The sequence below is a fragment of the Calliphora vicina genome, chromosome 1 (genome assembly GCF_958450345.1).
Source record: "Calliphora vicina chromosome 1, idCalVici1.1, whole genome shotgun sequence".
Lineage (NCBI taxonomy): Eukaryota > Metazoa > Arthropoda > Insecta > Diptera > Calliphoridae > Calliphora > Calliphora vicina.
The window spans coordinates 86,079,292-86,092,034 of NC_088780.1; the positions used below are offsets into that span (position 1 = coordinate 86,079,292).

Below are 12,743 nucleotides of genomic sequence, written 5' to 3' on the forward strand. Positions count from 1 at the left end.
TTGTTGTTTCTTACGTCCAACTTACAAACAAAAAAAACATGGTATTTTATTGGTATGAAGGCTGAAGCTGAATGACATTGCATGAACTTTTTATTTAATATTTTTTTTGTTGCTATTTGCAGTTGTAATCTCGTACGTTTTGGCGGTTTTGTCTGAAGGCGAATTGTTTCTTTTTCTTCTGAGGCTTATGGGTGCGAGAGACAAATGAAAATAAAGAATTTATTTTTTGTTGTTTGTTGCTTTATTACTTGCGATAAGATGAAATAAATGTAAGATGAAACATTAATTTTTCTTTATGTGGTTGTAAATGAAATTTGTTTGTTATTTTAAATTTAATTCTAATTGGAGCGGCTGGCGACAAACTACAATTTTGTAAGGGAAATAATAGGGTAACAAATGGAATTAATTTAGTTGAAATTGGAGTAGATTCACGAATTTATTAGCACTTATTTCCGTAAATTTTATCTGTTTCTCTTTGAGTTCCTTTGTATGTTTTGCACTGTTCATGTTTGTAATATCGTTCTAGATGTTGTTATATTTTCTATATCTCTAATGGATCTAACCCTTTTTACAACATAAATCGATGGAGCCCAAGTTCCGACTGCACCACTTGCAGCACATGGATTAGGCTTAAATAACCGCTGTTGGCTACCTACAAGATGATTGGTCGGTCAGTGGACAATAATGCTGCTCTAGGGTGGTCATATTCTCTGAGTGATACCCAGTTGAGAAATATTCAATGCTGCCAAAATGCTGTTTTAAGGACCCCTCGGTAACCCCACCCCGTTGAGCTAGTACAATTTATTCCCCTTGACCACAATTCAGAACCACCAAATTAGAAAATTGTATAGTTTTAGCTGTTACAGCAACGGCATAAAACCTGTATCACTTACATGAATATATAATATGATTATGTTCAATACGATTGAAATCCAAATGGTCCTTGAATACTATATTAACGATATATTTCCATTAATTATACACTTCACCTTCGTGAGAAGGGTATATATAAGTTTATCATTCCTTTTGTAATTTCCACAATATAATTTTCCGACCCTAAAAGGTATATATATTCCGGATCCTTATAGATAGCGGAGTCGATTAAGCCATGTCAGTCTGTCTGTCTTTCAGAAGCCCCCAAATAACTTACACGATTCATACATCAATATCTCCGGCATTTTTCCGGCTCGGTTGCTATTTAAAATCAAGCAAATCGGTCCTCAAATGGCTGAGATATAAGGAAAAACCAAGACAACCTAGATTTTTGACCTATTTTTGACCTATATCTGGATTACTAAGACATTAATATAGACAATATGGATATCTAATGATAGATATTTCAAAGACCTTTGCAACGATGTATATAAGACCATAGTTGTAGCTACAATGTCAAAATCACAAAAAATATTTTTAAGCCGAATTTTTTGTATCACGAAAAGTTTCTTTCGCTAATTATTTAAAAAAAAAATTTAAAAAAACAATTCGAAAAAATTTTTGTTTACCTAAAAATATTTAAAATTTTTATTTTGAAGTATAATTAGGTGAAAGGTATATAAGATTCGGCACGGCCTAATATAGCTCTCTTACTTGTTTGGAATATTAAGGTCGTTTTTGTTTGGTCGACAAGAAATTTTAAAAGAACTTTTATACAAAAATTATTTTTGTAAATTCTTTGAATTCATTTCTACTTAATTAAAAATTTTCGATATCGCTTCAATTGCATTTAAACTGTGCGAACTATTTTTTTTGCCAACATTTTTAGTACATATTTCAAAAAGAAATTCGTTTGTTTTGGAATCATCCACAGGTCGATTGTCATGTAGTTTTTTCATTGTTATTTTTTCACATTTCTAGCATTTTTCTCATTTCATTCCTTTTTCAAATTATAGAGTGGTGGGAGCTTTTAACGTGGCATTTTATTTAAAGCAAATATTCGTATTCTGGGCTTTACACATTTTGTGACATGGCACTTTTTCTTATCCCAAATGAAAATCTGAAGGTTTTTTTTTTGAATTTTTCCGTACAATTACCAACAAATTTTATTTATTTTGTTTTAGTTTTTTTTTTTGGTTTTGTCCCTTAGGTGGCATATTACTTGCAGGTTGAAAATGAGAATGAAAATAAAAACTTATTAATGGAAACGTAATCGAGTAGAAAACAAAACATTCCTTTTTATAGAATTTTTTCGAGTTACAACAACAAAATTTAAGTTATGAATTCAATAGTAACGAAATATTTAAAGTATTCCAGAATAGATTTCCACCAATTTAAATAAGATATATTTATAAGAAAATGCCAACTGTTGCGTGGTTTACTAAGAAAAATCAGAATTCATTTGCTAAATATTTAATAAAACAATAAATTGGAATCAATGCTCATGTATCGTTCTTTAACAGTGTCGGATTAGTAATATATAATTCAGATTTTTAAGTAGCTGAAACTAGTAATGTTTTTTTTTTCAATAATATAAATATTAATATTTTTCACTCTCGTTTTTATTTTAAACAAATTTGGCACGCGACACTATTTAATTATTCATATTACAATAGCCATAAAAGAGTAATTAAAATTTATACTCTAAGCCAGTACGTGATTGTATTTATTACATTACACAATAAACTAAACAAAAAACCACAAAAAGTATTTATTTCTTTCAATATTTTATGAACTAAAAAACAAGTTTTATACTAATATTTAAAAATAAAAAAAATCTTCTTTAACAGTTAAATTTTAACTATCAAAGTGGAACCAATTTGTATTCTTCATTTATAAAAAAAGGCAACAAGAAAGAAAACACGTAACGAAACTAACCACTAATTTGTCAAATGTCCGACAATCAAACATTTTGTATGATCCAACTCATTCAAGCACAAGTCCATTCAATTCAAGACACAATTGCGTAGTTGCTGTTTAGTGGAACTACATTTTTTTGTGATAAATACTTCGCCGAAACAAATGAAATTTAGAAGAAGCGCAACGAAATATCAAAGAGACTTAAAATATAGTGAAGATGGCTTAACAACACAAACAGTTACAATAAATACACTTTATAATCAATCCTTTTATACAAAACCATCACCGAAGCCGAACAAACAAATACTTAGAGACCCATCATACTCCATTCCAAGCCACAGAGTTTTCGAAAATCATGTTTGAATACACGGCTCCACACACCAAAATAAACGACAAAAACCAAACCGTTGAAAACTTTTAAGAAGGAGAACAAAAACATGTTGAAAACAATCAATCATTCACTCATTCACATACAAAAGAGTACGAACGAGTATTTGCAAGCAACACAAGTGACAACTAGTGAGTAGAGTTGCGAGTGATGGAGTTGGTTGGTTGACTGGCTGCTTCGTCAGATGTTTGGTGATGTATCATCTCACATCAAAAGTCATGGATGGTTTGAATACAATTGTTGTAAATATTGTTACAAAATCTCTAAAAAAAAAATATACTTTAAAAGAAAAGCTGCTTAGGTTTTTTGTATGCTGCCCTACATATCAATGGAAGTATTTTGAACTACACGTATTGTTGGTTGTTTTAGGTGGTGAAATGTATATGATTCCAGTCATGAGGAATGTATATCTCAATAAATCAGGGAGCGTAAATAACAGTTATCCAGAAAATTAAATCAAAAACTCTATATATTAGAGACAACCGGATACCTATACTGTTATATACTAATAGATTGGTATTGGCGTGCTCTTTCAGAATCCATGGCGATATTAAAAAAAATTATCTCAACTCCACAGCTATTTTTCAATGTAAAAACAAAAGTTCGCATGAAACTCTTTAAAAAAGAGTTTTAAATAGCCGTCATAAAATAACTCAGTTGAGGAGTTTTATTTTTCCCGTCAGAAAAAAAAACTTATTTGAAGAGTTTTATTGTTTCCATCATAAAATAAAAGTCATTTGAGGAGTTTTATTTTTCCCGTCAGAAAATAAAATTCTTTTCGTTTATTTTATACATTTTTCGGTATCTTTCATTATTGTTTATGAAAAAAACAACAGCAATTTGATAATAGGAATCAAACAATAACAAATTAAAATTCCACTTGATTTTATTTGAATGACAATTTATTCAATTGCAATGCAAGGTGCTTTACAAATTGTAATGATATGACCAGCGGCAAGCTTTAGGTGTCAATTTACATTAAATTAGTTTATATTGTTTCCTATATACAGGCTTTCAAGGTCAGTGATTTGATGTAAATAAAAAAAATATTTATATCATTTTCAATATAATCCGACGTTTCGTTGGTATTATTTCCAACTTCTTCAGGGATTGAACTTTTATTTTATGATGAAAAAAAATTAAACTCCTCAATTGAGTTTTTTTCTGACGGGAAAAATACTTTTTTAAGAGTTTCATTCGAACTTTTATTTTTACGTGGAATAATAACTGTTTTAGATGGATTTTTATTTTTAAAGTCACAAAATAACTGCTATAAAATAACCTTTTTGATATCACTTATAACCGTTACGGTCCCTTCAATAAATGAATAACCGGGCATTCACAGAGGAAGTAGAAAAATCTTCCTATCCGCGATCTCTACAGCTGCGGCAGTAACTTTTGAAGAAAGTCCGAGACTATTTAATAAATATTTTAACATACGTTGATAGTTCCGATGGTGTTATATGAATTGACATCATTTTAATTTCACTTAAGAAAAAGCTTTAAACCAACATAACTTTTGCGCGTAATGAGATAAATTATAACTCGAAATGCTTTAGCATGCAACTACAAAATGGCGTTCATGTATGTATGTATGTAAGTTATTATTTTCTAGCCGTTTGGCATATTTCCCTTTTGAGCCATCTATAATCAGCTTTCTGAAGGTTGTGTCTGAAATTTAAAGCGGCTCATTCCATATTCAGCTCGCCTTACCGTTGTAGTCTCTATGTGCAGGGACCCAAGCTAAAGTAAAGTAAAATAAACGACTTAACATTGGCAGTTCTTCATTACATTGTCTGTCAATTCTGAATGTCATTCTATAGGATTAAAGTGTTATGTGCACGCAAAGAAAAAACATGGCTGTGGTTAAAATAATCTAAGAGCAACATATTATGATAAGATTTATTATTGTTGTCCAAAACATATTATCATCATTATTATTATCATAAAATATCATAACATGTTTTGAAATAATTATATTATGATTATTTCAAATATAATATGACCCAAAGAAATCACATTTATGACCCAATTAAATCATATTAAGATCCAATGAAATCATATTATGATCCAAGTAATAATATTATTATTAAAATTTATTTTTGAAAATACAAAATTTTATTTTAATAGGTTTTAGTTTTAAGGTACTAAATTCCCAATTAAAATATTATTGATAACTTCACTGAAATTTATTGTTATTCGCTCTAGGAAAGTTAAAGATAATATACAAATAAAACTATAGAGAGAATGGGAATTACAGACACTCAAAATTTACTTGTAAAAATAACACAGCTTAGACAAACACCAACACTCACAAAAGGTGGGGAAAAAGACTATTAAAAGTAAACATATTTTGTTTGCATCTTAAACATATTATGACTACGCTTATAGAAACTTAACATTTAATGGTTGTATGTAATAATAATATGTTCACCTATTTATCATTATTTAGTCGTTCGAACCATTCGGTGAATCATATTCATATTTAAAACATTTAATGGTTGTACATGAATATATAAACGTTTACAGCAACTAAAATATTGTTGAAATTAAATTAAAACAACGATTATATGTTTACTACAACAATATATTGTTACAACGAACATAATATAGTTGTCGTAACTATGTCGAACCATGTTTTTTCTCTGCGTGTAGGTCCTATGAAAGGTTGATACTTAAAAATTGAATACCAGTTCGGTTAAGAACTACAGACAATCTAAGTATATCCATAAACTACAATCAACTCACACAATAATACCCTCCCACCCTTATATAAAGAAACATATTTGGTCAATTCACAATCTCCTATCATGTCATATTGTCATAATGTCCTAATATTTCACAATGGTTTAAAAATGTTTTTACTGCCTTTCAGACAAAAAATGTCCTTAAATAATATTATGTATGCTATGTTTAGAAAAAGTATATGGTCTCGTGAAATCGAAAGTTATCGGTTTTCTATCCGATCTAGAATTAAATTCTTTATCGATTAAACAAAAAATTACATTGGATTTCATAAGTCAAATGTACCTTTTTGTCGTTTTCAAAATCGATTCCGACAATGATTGGATGCTATGACAACCCCGAATATTTGCATATCATTGTATCAATTACAAACAATATTGATCTGAATTCACACCTTTATGAAATACAAGATTGATACATTTAAGACATTACCTGTAGTTAAATATCGTCCAGCATTGCGGACTCTTTTAAGCCCATACAAAAATAGGTATCTTTAATAACAATAACCTGTAATGTTATACATATGTATGTTTCATAAAATGTATTTTATTTTTGTGATTTATTTATTGGACGTCAGTATTTTTTTTGTTTAAATTTTACCAAATACGTTTGCTATGGATACCACTAAAATGAGAAACCATAATGGTCGTGCAATAAAAATTGGAGACTTTAGAAGCCACTATGATCTACTCTATTTATTTACTTATCTATGGCTATTCACTACGATTTTCTTTTGTGATTCACAGTCTATGTGTGAAAATAAGCTTCTTTGACAGATTCAATGCCTTGTCTTGTTGACAGGTCGGAAATTTGTTTGACGTCGTTGTTCATATCTCTAACAATGTGTCTGTCTGCTGCATGTACCTACATACATACATATGTGTGTATTGTGAAATATTGAGCATTATTAATGATCCTTTATTTTTTGAAATTTTTTTTTTCTTTACTGATGATCGCATTGATTTCTCTGCTTTTATTTGTGATTTTTCTATTTGAGGTTGTTCAATAGTTATAAATAACGCTTTGGTTTGTCTTCATAGTATTTATACATTGGTATATGTACTTATATTTCTACAGGTAGTTGTTAAGAAAATTTAATGCTTCATGTTTTTTTTTCTACTTCTTTTGACTGTGAACGCTTTAACACATTCAGTCATTTATTAATTCATTCATGCAGTCATAAATCCATCTATTTGTTCATTTGTTGCCTATTGATGAAAAAAAGCTTCTGTATTTTTAAGAAAAAAATAACTATTATTTTTAATATTGTTGAGTAATTCACAATTAATGCTGGTTATGTAAAATTTGAAAGTGTAAAAGTTTGAATGTTAAACACTTCTAAGATACAATTAGGATTACAAAAAGGTGAAAAAAAATAGTTTATCTGCTGAAAAATTCGGAAGATTGAAGTAAAAATAGTTGGTAATTTTTCCCGAGATCCATAGAGCCAAAACAACAAGTTTGCACTGAAGATTTGAATTCTGATATTTCATCTTTTTATACAGCTCAATTCAAAACTTTTAATGTATCTTTGCTGATAGAAATATCAGTAACAGTTTTCTGCCTCTACTGGAAATTTTCAAATTTTGAGTTTACTCTGTTTAGTGGAACCATTGCGATATTATAAAATAATACTTTAAAATTCAATCTCTTCAATCTTAAAATGTCTGTATTAAATTTAAATAAATAAGCCAGTTTTGAACTTTATTTATTTTATTTATATTTAGCAGCCATTTTGTATTAAATTTAAATAAAAAGTAAACTTTTTATCCACAACCAACAACAACTGAAAAACAAACTCTTCAAATAAACATTTTCGCGCAACATACTTACGAATTGACTGTGAGTGTGAGTACACTATTCACACACACACACACACACAAATTTATTCAGTTTTTATATAAAATGTAAATTTTTTGAATTATAAAGAAAAAAAGTTTCCCTTGTTTTTGATTGACAGCTTCCATCCATCCCTGATGGATATTTATATACAATTTTTGAGAGCGTCATTCCAAACTGACAGCATTTATTATAGAACGTTCTTCGTCATAAAATGTGCCTGAAAATGTATAGAAAATGATTGGATACAACGACAAAATAAAATTATGAAGTTTGTTTTTGTTTACGTTTAAAGTAAAACGGGCTTAAATGATAAAAAAGGGATTTCTTTTCTCTAAACAGAAAAAATATAAAAAAAAAAAAAAATATAGAAAAACACTTTCACAAACCCTGACATTATTTGCAAGTTTTCCAAGGGATTTTAAATATTCAAAAGTAATTGAGGGAGAGAAAAACCGAGGGATTTTTAAAGTTTTTCAATTTAGTTAGATTTAATAAAATAAATGCCTTCCGCGTTAGTTATTATAGCTACAAGTTTAACGATATTATTTATATGTACAAGGTAAACTACTCAACTTCAATGTGGTTTTTATTAGTTTAATGATTTTATTTTTTAATTTAAACTAATTTACTTTTTGAAATTCTTAATAAAATATTGCAGTTGTGTAATGTTATTTATGCCACACAGCATTAAAACCGTTTACATGTACAATATTTAAATTGGAAATTCAAATGTTTAAATAAATTGCATAAAATTACATGTTACGTTTTTGACGGTTTAAAACACGCAAGAGTTTAATTTAATAAACGGTTTCTTGGTTTGATTTATTGTTGAGTTCTTAAATTGAATTATGTATGTAACTGCAACTAACTTCTCACAGAACAACTGCACTGCCAATGGACCAATTATTATTTGCAACAATTAAGGTGCTGGCTGTGAGAGAACAAGCTTTATAACTATTAAATGCTTAATGATTAATTAAAAGTTTTTATGAAATAACGGATCAAAGTTTAAGAATAATAAGCTGCGGTTAAATATGAGTCGATGGGAATTATTTTTACACCATTTTATCAAACTTCTGCAAATTATTCTCTAATTTTGTGTAAAAAGTGAGAAATGCTCAATATTCAGCTTAAATTAAAAATTATGGAGTTTGGTCTTTTTAAATAAAATATAAGTTAACTTTTCTGGGAATTTAATGAAATTTTTGTAAAATTTATTTTAAAACTTTTCTTCTGTTTATTACAAAAATAAGTCATTTTTAACCTGTTTAACCTTATTCATAACCTGTTTATAATAATTTCAACACCAAGCGATTAATGATCACAAAGTATATTTGAGACAGACGGATCTGGTGTTGCAAAAATATGTAAATCAAAACAAGTAAGAAAGTATGGTCGGTCAAGCCCGACCATATAATACCCTACACTAAGTAAAAGAGCAAAACATTTTTCTTTTAAAATTTCAGTAATTTATATTTTTGAGTGATTTTCGGAAGATATGACCAATTATGGACCGATCACCATGAAATTATATCGTGTGATTTATGTCTCTATGAAAGTTATTTATGTTGAATTTTGTGTGTATACCAACATTTTTAAGCGATTTATGCACGTTAAAGTGATTTTCGGAAGCGGGTCTATATGGGAGCTATGACTAATTATGGACCGATCGTAACAAAATTTGGTGACATGAATTTTGTATATATAAAACTTATTTGGAGCTAAATTTATGTAGATACATAGATAAATTAAACATTTATGACCGATAAAGTTCAATTTCGAGAAGACATTTGTATGGGGGCTAGGTGAAATAATGGACCGATTTCAGCCAGTTTCAATATTCTTCGTCCTTGTACTCCGCGCACAAGGTTTACATGAACAGCCAGCCAACCAGCCAGCCAACCAGCCAGCCAGACGGACGGACATCGTTTAATCGACTCAGAAAGTGATTCTAAGTCGATTGATATACTTTAAGGTGGGTGTTAGACCTCCGCACTGGTGGTGTAGGGTATAATTAAATTTAAAACAATTAAGAAAGTATAGTTGGCCAATCCCGACAATATAATAATCACAACGCTTCATTTTGGTGAAGTTATTGTACTTTTAAGTTGATTGATGCTTGATTCGGAAGTGAGAGCGTTAACAAAAAGTTTTTCCAGTTCCACCGGGAGCGTCCACAAAAAAATTCCTCCAGTTCCATCTTTCATAAGAGTGTCGTACGCATATTTTTGTTGGCGATTCAACAGTGGAACGTTTGCTCAAAGAAGAAGTGTTGTCGAGTTTAAATTTTGTGCGGCCAGCGGTCCCCATAGTAGGACACCTCGGGTATGTTCAATTTTTAAAACGATCGTATTTCTTCGTCTGTGTTCAATGTATTCTGTTTCGAATGTATTAATACCTTGTGTAGTGTGGATGTCATTGGTAACCAAAGATACAAATCTAAAATCATTTCAAAAATTATCTTCCTTTCTTCCGCATTTTTGACATTTTACTTTTAAAAAGGCGGACTTTTTCATCCAATAATTTCTTACAACCCATAGGAATAACAGGAGCACTAATTTTCTTCACAATATATTTAATAATAGCATCATACTTTGTGTCTTTTTTGCGTTCTTTTAGCCTAATTTCAAAAAGTTATTTTTTTTATAGCTCAGTAACCTAGAAAAAATTAACTTACTCAGAAAGTTCAATAATGAGCAGTATAAAATAAAGTGAAATGAATTCACAACATTTAAATATATTTATTTTTTTTTATTTCAAGTTTAACAAACGTTAACATTTTTTTAAAACCTTCTATAAAGTTAAAGTTTTGTAATCTAAAGAAATTACTTTAATGTTATGTTTAAAAATTTTAATTTTTAATATAAAGGAAAATAGTTTCCAAATATTTAGGAAAGAAAAATTAAGTACTTACACGTCTCGTTGTTTTCCATTTTAAACATTATTTGAATTATTCACACACTTTCCACAATTAACGGTTAAAAGTTACAATATAATAGATACTATTCACAAATTTTTAAAAATGTATCAAAACTTTGACTTTGAAGGCGTGGTGTCAGGATGTATTTTTTATTTTTCAAAAACCAATTGCGAATTTGATTGCATTAGAGTTTTTTAGTAACAGGTTGACAACAAAAGATAATGAATAATGACAAATTCGAAATTTATATAGTGCAATGCATCGCAATCATATTGTTTTTAGAGTCGCAACACTTGATTCCTAACTCAGGTAATACCTTATTCGACATCATCAAGCACGTGTCCTCAATTAATATCAATCTCCTCCTTGTAAAATTCCTTACTCAGTTGCAAATTTGGATTTGATGTTCTAATACGCATCTGATGCAAAATATCATCACACATTGCATCTTTATATTTGCTCCACAAATCAGTCGGTTTGAATGGGAAGCATGTTTGATGAACATTTGACGAAAGCACACCATATCCGAGGGTGTATTACCAATGAGTGTCATTCTCTAACAATCGCAAGCTAACAATCGCAATTCAGCATTTATAGTTCGCAAATCTCGGAATGATATTGTACCACGTAGTACAAGTACAAGTAGAGACACTCATCGTTTCTTGGATGGACTGTGTAAATGCGACCTAATGCGTCGGTGGAAAATAAATGGGGGAAACCTGGAACTGGATTTTCTTGTTTCCGCCGCTGAAATTTCTTTGCAGCATTCGTGGAAATTCATCATTCCGGCACATTTCAAAAAATCTTGTCAATGTTGTTGTATTATATTCTCAGTAAAGTACACTCTTTGACATTTTTCCAGATGTACGCCTAAATGAACAACAGTTGGATATAAATGGCAAATAAAAAGAAATGCTAACATAGCAACCAATTCGAAATCCAAATCGGTGCAGCCGTTTTCCGATTTTAGATAAATCGATAAAAGTGGGCGTGGACAATTTTTCTTTTCGTAAAAACCTAAGCTGTACTATGACGAACATTTAAAAAATGTCCAGCCATTCTCAACTGATGCAATTACCTACGAACGACATTTGATTTTTATTTATATAGAAGAAAAAAATTAGAACTCCTCAAAATTTCGTAATCCAATTTGTAACGTACAAAAGATCTTAAATAAATGGCTTCTTTACTTAAATACATAATACGCGGAAATATATTCCAATCATTTACCATAGAATAAATACATAGAACGGAAGCAGAGAGAAATTTTAGTGAAAAAAATTAAACAAAATTACTGTCTTTTCACATATATATATATGTATATATATATTTTCATGAATTATGTTATTGACAACAATATTAAGTTTTTGTCTCACAGTTTCCTATCTAGTTGTCATCTATATTATTTACCATGTGATATCTTATTAACATACAAATATTATATTTATTTTTTATCCGTTTTAGAAATTGACTAGGTTTTTACATTCATTTACGTTAGGTTTTGTTCAATGATTCATGAGCTATCTAATTATTTCCAAAATAAAATGTTGGAAACAATTCGCGGATCATTGGATTGTTCACATTGCATTAAAATTAAACCTAACATCCAAGCAATGTCACAACAATAGATGTTGCAACCTTAAAGTGTCCTCTCATCTTTAATGAAAAACCTCTTAAATAACACAATATTAAACGATTTAAAGGAAGCCATTTACAAAAAAGGGTTAAACACAACCTCCCACCTCATAGCAATGTCACTCAATTATTTGATCTCTAATAATGGCATTTGTTGATTCATTGTCACAAACAAAATATATTGTATCTAAACAATATTCTTTTTGTTTCAATTCACATATTTTTTGTGGGTTATTACAGTAGATAAATTAATAGAAAACATGAAAAATTGTTTGGCACAAAAATGAAATGTCTTCAATCATTTTTTTCAGGAGTTACTTTTTTCGGTTGTTTGTTAAAATAAATGAGGGTAAAGTGAGTGGAGGGATGATGACTTTGTGTGACATTTATTTGAAAAAAAGTAGATTGTAGCATGACACC

The 12,743-nt window shown here is 29.4% G+C and overlaps 1 protein-coding gene across 1 annotated transcript in view; it reads left to right on the forward strand.

Annotated features, from left to right (window-relative positions):
- The window catches only part of LOC135951219 (homeotic protein proboscipedia-like), a 99,204-nt gene extending 87,610 nt beyond the window's left edge, over positions 1 to 11,594 (forward strand). The window contains exon 3 of the mRNA XM_065500829.1: positions 11,551 to 11,594. Within this exon, the coding sequence (XP_065356901.1) occupies positions 11,551 to 11,594 (44 nt within the window). The remainder of the gene's footprint in view (positions 1 to 11,550) is intronic.
- Positions 11,595 to 12,743: the final 1,149 nt, after the last annotated feature.